This window comes from Pithys albifrons, chromosome 21 (assembly GCF_047495875.1).
Source record: "Pithys albifrons albifrons isolate INPA30051 chromosome 21, PitAlb_v1, whole genome shotgun sequence".
NCBI classification, from domain to species: domain Eukaryota; kingdom Metazoa; phylum Chordata; class Aves; order Passeriformes; family Thamnophilidae; genus Pithys; species Pithys albifrons.
The window spans coordinates 6,429,414-6,438,809 of record NC_092478.1 but is presented as its reverse complement, the minus strand read 5'-3'; the positions used below and the strand labels follow the sequence as shown (position 1 = coordinate 6,438,809).

General features: G+C 45.3%; 1 protein-coding gene across 9 annotated transcripts in view; it reads right to left on the bottom strand.

The window, feature by feature from the left end:
* Window positions 1–3,552: 3,552 nt before the first annotated feature.
* Window positions 3,553–9,396, bottom strand: part of MSI2 (musashi RNA binding protein 2) — a 226,308-nt gene continuing 220,464 nt past the window's right edge. For all 9 annotated transcript variants that reach the window (XM_071575285.1, XM_071575284.1, XM_071575287.1 and 6 more), the window contains one exon: window positions 3,553–8,400. In XM_071575285.1, coding sequence (XP_071431386.1) covers window positions 8,359–8,400 — 42 coding nt within the window. In that variant the 3' untranslated portion in view covers window positions 3,553–8,358. The remainder of the gene's footprint in view (window positions 8,401–9,396) is intronic.

Sequence of the window (9,396 nt, the reverse complement as noted above, 5' to 3'; positions counted from 1 at the left end):
CAGGTGGAGATGCTGTGTCCAGTGCACAGGTGGTGATGTTGTGCCCAGTACACAAGTGGTGATGCTGTGCCTGGCACACAAGTGGTGATGCTGTGCCCACTTCCCCGAGGCTGATGCTAAGCCTGGCAGTGGGTGCTGTACCCCTCCAGATGTTCACAGCCGTTTAGGTTCTCCGCTCAGGCATCCTTTGCTGTGTAACCCAACCACTACTGGGGCAAAGCAGCACAGGGATGGGACGTGGCCTCGACTCCACCTCCAGCCAGGAAGGTTTGGAGCCCGCAGCCCAGCCGGGCTCACTCTTTCAAGATAAAAAAGAGGAATTCCCCACCCATCAAAAGGTGGTGAAGGGCAGATAGGAAGCACTTTGAATCTTTGGATGAAAGGGGCAGAGGAGGAACAAAATGCTGCCTTGCTTTGAAGATGCAAAGCCCTGTATAATTCCCGAGCAGTTTCATTGGTGGCTCAAACGCATCTCAGACTTAGAAAATGCAAAGTAGGAACTTTCTCCTGCGTTTTATTCTTGCTGATGTTTGTCACATCAGTGCCGACAAGTGCTGGGTGCTCTCTACCATGTGACAGAGCCCTGCCTGGCATCACCAGGTGATGAAGACACTGGATGCGCTGATTCTATACCCACTCCCATCTCTCCATGTCTGGCGCAAGCCGGGGGTGCCTGGTTAATGCATGTTTCAGACTTCATTGCCTTTTTAACTAGTTTTTAATCAGTAATTATTAGCGAGTGGGAGTGGTGTGTGGGCTCCTTTCACCCGCTCCTGGGGCAAGTGCCACTCAATAAGTCATGGCAATTAGCACCCAGTGGCAGCAGCACACTGTGGGCTGGATGCTGTCACCATCACTGGGACCTCAGCTGGTCCTCAGGCTGGCAGGAAATGCAGCAGAGGATGGGAATGTGCCTGAGCATCACTAGTCCTGACTTCATCAGGGGTGAGTTGTTAATGTTGGAAAGGTCAAGCTGGGTGTGGAGATTTGGGGACCTGGGCTGGCTGCCAGCCTGGGATAGAGCAGCTTTGAGGAGTGGGTTTTTCCACCGGAAAGAGACTCGAATTTCACAAGGGCATGCAGTGATAGGCAAGGGGGGCACGGTTTTAAGCTGAAGGAGGACACCCTGTGAGGGTGGGGAGGCCCTGGCACAGGTTGCCCGGAGCAGCTGTGGCTGCCCCATCCCTGGAAGTGTTGGGCACGGCTTGAAGCAATGTGGTCTATTGGAAGGTGTCCCTGCCCATGGCAAGGGCAGGTAGAACAAGATGGGCTTTCAGGTCATTTCCAACCCCAACCATTCCATGGTTCTATGATATCCTTTGTTTGCTCCACGGGCCAGAAATGACGGAGTGGCGGCTGTGCACGGCAGCCAGCACCGGCCCGTGGGAGCCTGCTCCGTGCTAATTCCAGCCGTTGCCGTGGAGGTAAATAGCAGGAATCAGCCTTTGCCTGATGCACAAACGGAGTCAAGTACCGGTGCCCTTTGCAAAGCGCTAATGAATTACAAGTGTCTCTCCACACACAGGCGCTGCTGCCACCACCTCGTGACCAGCTGAAACCCACAGCCCCGCGCCCTCGATGTGTGGAGCCGCTGGAATTGCTCACGCCTGATGGTATTTGAAATAATTGAATGCAGAATAGTATAAAGGCGTGCGTTTATTGGGGTGGGTTTCGTTATCATCAGGGTTTCAGTGCTCTCAGGCTGGGTAGCACTCGGGCTTGTGCTGCCACAGGGACCAGTACCCAGTGGAACAAATGAGCTTTAAACCCCTCTATTTTATTATTCCTTTATTAATAATGAGCCGGCCCTTGTAAATAGCCATGAAAGGGAGTGCTTAAGCTCGTAATTAATAAGTGCTGGCTTGATTCCTGCTGCTGAACTGCAACCTCCTGAAGCGTGATGGGGGATATGCAGCTCTGCCGAAGAGCAGAGAGTGCTTGAATTTTCAGTGCAGGTTAACAAACGTTGGAAGTACGCCCAGAGGCCCTGGGATAGTCTGGACAGCCATCTCCAGTGTGGGGTACCAGAGCTGAGCCCTGTGGGGCAGGGGTACAGGATGGAGAGGGATGGAGCACAGGGATACAGGCACTCTTCTGCCCCGTGGGTACCATGGCAGGAGTTCCCTGGGGCTTGGTGCCCAAAGCCCCCACATGGGTGACACTGCACAACCCTAACAGCCCCATCTGCCTCCTGCAGCTCATCGTTTCGACTTGGCCATAAATGTTTATGACAAGAGGGAGAGAAAGTAAATCACATTTATCTCCCTTGTTTTCTTTATCGGGGCACTAATTTGACAGGGAAGGGAAATTTTTGCTTATTTTACAACTCTGATTTGGGCTGCAATTTGATTTCAGTAGCTGGGAGGCAAACACAAAATCTTATTTTTATTCTGGAGCTGGTATAGAAATTTACATTTTGACACCGACCCCCGCTCCCATTTTGGTGCTGCTACAGTGGGCCCGCAGGCCTTGCACAAAACACATCACCCACATATAATACACTCATAATTCACTAATGTTTGCTGAATGACAGGGTTAAGTGGCTGCTATTCCCTGCCTCCCACCACACTAATGTACTCCAGACCCCTGCTCCTTTTCTTCTGGATTGCAGTCAAATCGTTTCCTACAGCCCTCGCAGTGGAAGCTCCTTCCACCCCGAATAAACACGACTTCCGAAATTATTTTCATTTGTTTTTCTAATCTAATTTTCCCCTTGGTGCTCCACTAATCATCAATCCCATTAAGGGCTTGATGTGTTGACGGCTTTCCAGAGCCTGTCCTGTGTCCTGCCGTGCGCTGACCTTCACTGTGCTGTCCCTGCTGAGACCCCGCGGTGCTGCCCCCCGGGGGACCCCAGGCAGGGGGTGATGCCTGTGGTGGGGGCTGGTGGTGTGGGAAGGTTTGTGGGTGCTGTGGGGTTGAGGTGTCCCCTCCATCCCTGCCCAAATCTGCACCTCGACCTCCCCAGGGAAGGGACCTGCAGGAACTTGTGGAATAATGCGAATGTCTAAGACCTAAAGAAGGATGGAGGGAGGGAGGGTTGGCTCTGCTCCATTCTGAGTGCCAAAGGGAAACAGCCTCTGGGGGAGGATCTGAGCCGAGAGAGGGTGTGGGTGTGAAGGCAGACAGCGCAAGTCACTCTAATGAGTTGACAGGGTGATGCATTCACTCTCTACAACTACCTGAAAGGATGTTGTAGTCAGGTGGGGATTGGTCTTTTCTCTCAGGCAACCAAAGTAGGACAAGAGGGCACGGGCTTAAGCTCTGCCAGAGAAGGTTTAGGTTGGATATCAGGAGGAAGTGCTTTACACAGAGAGTGCTCAGGCATTGGAATGGCCTGCCCAGAGAGGGGGTGGATTCTCTGACCCTGGAGGTTTTTAAGGTGAGACTGGATGTGGCACTGAGTGCCATGATCTAGCAATCAAAGCGGGGTTGGATTAAGGGTTGGACTTGATCTCGGAGGTCTCTTTCAACCCAACTGATTCTATGATTTTTGGGGCTGATCTCCCCCAAAAAACATTCCTTCCCCCTCAATGAAAGGGACTCCACGAATCTGTTCAAAACAGTTTATTGTATTTTTTCGTCAGACAAACACATTGATTTCTGGACCACAGTAGAGGATGGAAACCTTTCACAAACTTATTTATTTGAAAATACAAATATAAAATTATACTTTCCACATCTGTGATGTGAGAGACCCCCATCCACATAGTATTTTACAACAGGGCTTCAGAAAGCCATACACAGAGACCTGAAAGATGCTTGATATATATAGATACATATATATATGTATATATATAAAAAAAAAGTCACTACCAAAGTTCTCATCAGTTCATACTAAAGTATAAAAGGAAGGGCTAGGCCTGCCACTGTGCCATAGTTTATTTAGGTACATTTATGACCACCTGAAATGCTCACTTGCATCCTAGTACTGATGGAGTTCAGACCTCATACAACAGAGAATGACGGGGGTTTGCTACCTACGACGGTCGACGCGACAGACGAGCCCGGGGCGGTGTTTGGGGACGGCCCTGCGAGTGTCGCTGTCCCCGCGCCGGGGCTCGCCCTGCTCGGACACGGAGCTCTCAAGACAACACAGTCGGACTGTTTGGGGACCGAGAACCGACCACGAGGATTTACTTTCTCGAACTACTTTTTTTTAAGCTTTTTTTTTTGGTAATTTTATTACAGTATTAAAGTATTGCTTAGCTTACAGAATCTCCTCACGTAGTGTTCGCACACGGCAACGGGTTCGACTGGATTCTGTACGTAGGAAACTCTACAGTGTCTGTGCGCAGACCGGGATCTGCCGGTGTGTCTTCGATGCATCCTGTCTCTTCGCCTTAACTCTAATCTCAGTTTTTCCTCTCTTTGAACTATTTCGCTTAAAAAAACAAACCAAACCACTAAAAAAAAGAATTCAGAAGATTCCACCCAAGAGACATCACCATAGCATAAAAGACAGCTATGAGTTAGTGTTGGTTTTCGTTTTTGTAAACAGTTTCATATGCAATATCATACAGAACCATGGCTGGCCTTCAGTAAAAATGTAGTAAACTATATTGCTTTATTATTGATTATGTTGCATTGAGTGAATGGCAGAAACAAAACAAGAAGGGAGTGTGGCTGGAGTCGCTAGCCCTCATTCACACTATGGATGAAAGCAGCATCCGAGGCTGCTGAGCAGGGAAGAAAAGAAATCCCAACACCTTTCAGGTCGTTATCACCCACAATTACCTAATGGTTTAACTAAGCCTAGCAAGATGTGTGACATTCACCAGCAGACGCTGCTGTACAATGGAAAAAAAATCAACTTACAGCAAAGAGAGCCATGCTACCTTAAAGTCCAAGCTACAAATTCAACTCAAAATGAACATTCAGGAAGTATAAGAAAAATTAAAAACCCCAAAGGACAGATCAGGCTTTGTTTTAATCAAGCTGATCACAAAGGACTTGAGTTATTTTACTGGGGAGGGTCCCCAGGTTCTTGTAGCTTCTCTAAAATGTCCCTTGTGTTTGGGACACAGCCTGTCCCATGGCAGGGCTGGGCAGGGATGGACCCGCTGGTGCTTTGGGTGCCCAGGTCACCCAGCGTGGTGGAAATCTCTCTTTTTGGTCATTCTGGGGGTAGCGGGTCCGTGTGAGAGGCTTGGAAAGCAAAGGGCACTATCCCTCAGAATGAGGGATGCCCAGAGATGTTGTGGACTCTCCATCCCTAGAAGTGTCCAAGGCCAGGCTGGACAGGGCTTGGAGCAACCTGGGACAGTGGAAGGTGTCCCTGCCCATGGCAGGGGGTGGTAATGGATGGTTTTTAAGGTCTCTTCCAAACCAAACCAAACCAGTCCATGATTTTATGATCCTCTGCTTGTTGGGCTTGAGTAAAACAAAGATGAGCTGAACCTTTGTGCTGAAAAATTTACAAAAAACCCCCAAACAAACGAAGGAAAATTAAAAAATCCTTCAAAATGGATTTCTAGATGAGTGGGGGACTAACGTGAACCTTAGTCTAGGTAGCCACATCAAAACATCTTAGATTCCACGACATTTGTGCTATGGGCCACTGGGACTTCTCAAAAGGTATATAAACATCTAAAACATATTCACACAGATTAGCAATTTCTTCTGAGCATTCTTAAAAAAATATGTTTTTTTTTTCTCTTAGTAAAATCGTTTTAATATACCGTGCCTCCCTCTTTTAAAAAATAAATTAAAAAAATCCAGTTTTGCATATCTAGCATTAGCATTTAAGGTAGTATGGCACATCCCCTATCCAAAGTCAAAGGTGGGGATCTACAAATGCCTTAGGAGTTTGCCAGCATTTTTAACATTGTGAGACCTTTGGTTAGTTGAAACCGCATCAGATCAGCAAAAGAAAAGTAATAAACAAGAGAAAATAAACAGAAAGAGAAAAGGAAAAAAAAAAGGAAAACCTTCCCAAAATTATTAGCATTTTTTTTTCTTAAATAAGAGAAAGTTCTATCCTTACTGGTCCTAAATCTGAATAACTACATCTAAATTTTTAACCTTAATTACGATACACCTACCAATATGTACTAGAAGAGGAAGAGAGAAAGAGGGGGGGAAAAATTCACTACACTAGCATCAGGACAGCACTCTTACAAGATAAGCCATTTTATACACTATTAACATACAACAATGATCAACAAAGAATATTCTATGAGGTGACAGGGAATGGAGAGGAAAACCAACTGGTAGTACAGTACATCATCAACATTGACAAAATAGCAATAAAAAATTCCCTGACGGCACATTGAATCACAGGGAATTTGGTTCGTCCTTTTTTTTTTGTTTTTATGTTTTTATTTTTTAAAGAATCATTTTATTTCTTTTATTACTTGATCAAGTCTCAATATTTAAAAAGCGTCCAGCATTTTGCTTAAACCTGGTTGTTCTGAAATAACAAAAAAACCTAAAATATTACATAAAAAGCATGATTTTTTTTTAAAAACAAGAAAAACAAGGTTTTCTCCTTTCGGTTAGCAGTATGGTGCCTTGTTTTTGTTAAAGATGCCTTGCTCTACCTTGTCTATTGAATGTCTACATTAGTCTACTTGTTAGTAAAATTTACAAAAATAGGAGTGCAGCAGCTCTTTTTAACAAATGTCGCATTCAGTGTCTTATACTGGCTGTACCTAAAGTACCAAATTTATAAACGTAACAATTTAAAAAAATATTAATAAAACTTGTCAATATTACGTTAAAAAAAGAAGAAATATATCCACACTACAGTATGTTCTTAATGCCACCTACCATGTTGTATTTCTAGTTTGCTGTTGCAGGCCTATTTACCAATATTAAAAAAATTAAATTAAAAAATATCCTTCATAAGTTTCCTCCCCCAACAGAGGACCATATATATAACAGCCAAATATTAAACATGTGCAAATAGGAAACTGTCAGTTTTTCCCCTACCAGTCACAGTGCAATGATGTTTTATACTTTATTTCTTTTAAATTCTGTTTACAACTACAATAAATTAAAATCTTCCGTTGCTTCTAGGGTGAAACTTGTAGCACTGAGGTATTCCCAAAAAAAAAAATAGAAATCAAAACCAACCAAAGTTGCCTTCCTAATTTGTTAATACAGACAGTGATGGATAATAAAGGAAACCATGCAAGCTGGACACCGCTCTGCCTGCAGAGGGGACAACCCCGGGCTGTGCAGGGTGCCCAGTGCGGCTGAAATGACTGGACAGCAAGTTGATCTAGTTTAAAACAATGACTGAAAAAAATAAAAACCCAAAATAAAGGTGTGCTTTGAACCGTAAATGCGCTAAGTAGGAAAAATCGTAGCTTCTTGATCAGTCTTGGGAAAAGCAGGTTTTAAATTAAAATAAAAATACCACTAGACTGCTCCTTTGTAAGCTGTGCCCGTCTGAGAGCGAAGCTGCTGGTTTGAACTGGGTGAGCTGGGAGGGTCCCACAGTGTCACGACCCACCCCCGGGCCAGCTCCGGCAGTCGCTCCAAAAGGCTACAACTTCCTTGTCTTTTTTCTTCCATTTTCATAGAGAAACTGCCTTAGGCTGACTCCATCACAAAAATAGGTTTGTATTTATCTTTCTTAATAGTTTCTATGTAGTTAATGGAATTGTATTTACAGCATTTTATTATTTTTTTCTTTTTTTTTTTTTCAGAATTCACGATTTCAAAAAACCTTATATCACCTCTTTCAACAAAAAAAAGCACTTATAGAAAAAGGACGCGCAAAAAGTTTGTCGTCCTCGCCTTATTGCCGAAAATAGAGAGAATTAGAGTTAACGAAGACGCCACAAAGGAAAAGAAGGGCTAGAGAACCTGTTGCTCACCCCCTGTGCCCCACCGGCCCCCCGTGCCGTGCCCACCGCCGGCTCCGCTCCCCCCGCGGTGGCGGCAGAGCTGGGACCGGCAGCTGAGACTCCTGTCACCATCTCAGCATCCTTTAAGCAACAACAACTGCGTAAAACAGGAGGGAGGAGGGGAAGTGGGAAAGAAAAACCAAAGAAACCCCTTAATATAACAATTACACTATGGTTAGGCTTCGCTAGATACACTAAGAATTCCAACTACGTGACTACGAGACTATGTCAAACACTATGAAAAAATGTGGGTTTGGAGAGGTTTAAAAAGGAGGGGGGGAAACCCATCGAGAAAATAAAACGAACAAGAAATGGGTTTTATATACATACTTTTAAAAGCTGTTGTTTTTATAGTACAGCAGATTCATGAGATGATGAGAGAGATTTTAAACAACTCAAGTCCTTCGAGTGCCACCTCCAGTTCGCGTTGTTGGTGAAGATGATGATGATGATAATGATGTAGTGCTCAAAGTCTGATGAGATCACCCAACCATGGGCCCCTTCAGAAACTTCGCCCCGTCTTGCCCGGACATCCAGAGAGACTCTGCATGGGGAGAAGGTGGACATGGACACGAGGAGAGGGACAGTTAATTGAGGTCAATTAGGATTTTTATCAAAAAAACCCCAAAGTGTTTGCAAATGCTTTGCATAGCCACGGCCTCCTCCGATCCACACTAAGGGTGGATGCAGAGTGCTGGGCTGGAATGTTGAGAAGTTCCCTGGACAGCCCTCATGACAGAGGGTATCTCATGTATTCCCTGCTCTCACTTTCCAGTTCAATCCCAGCTAAGACAAAACTGGAGGCAGGCTGGGCTTAGTTGAGGGTTGGGCTGGTTTAGGAACAGTAAAATGTGACTTGATATATGAGAAGGACAAAACCTGTTCCTGAGGCATCTGTTACACCAGGAATTTACACAGCTTTGTAAAATGAGTTTTCTCTAAAGTACTTGGAAGGTGACAACTTCTATCTGGGCACACTGCGGTGGCCAGGATTTATTTTATAACAGAGGCTTCAGCTTCCAATACTCCGTCCCTGCTGGTGCTTAATGCTGAGATATATAATGTATAAAAGAGATATAAATATTAGGGACTGGTTCTGCATGCAGCTGCTCACAGGCCTGGCCGCGGCGAGGATGGTCCCTGGGCACAGTTTTGGGATGACCTCCAAAACCCATTTCCAAAGAGCTGTGCTCAAGGTGAGGTCCCACAACAACTCCACAGGGATGTGGGAACTGATCCCTGCCCTGGGGACCTGCAGCTCAGCCAAATTCACCCCCTATGGCCCCACCCTGCCCCAGGGATGTGGGGACAGCTGGGGCAGGCAGGATGCGCTGCTGCCATAAGAATTTCAAACTCAGTGTTCCTTAAGGAATTAATAATAAGGCTCATTTCCTCCTCTCAAAATCTATTTTAATTAGTAATGAGCAACATTAAAAGCACTTTGTTTTTAAGTCGTTAATGGTTTGAGTCTTAACACTGGCCAGTAACTGACGGTTACAGGGATGTGCTGTGGTAAGTGCGAAGTGATTACAGCTCATCA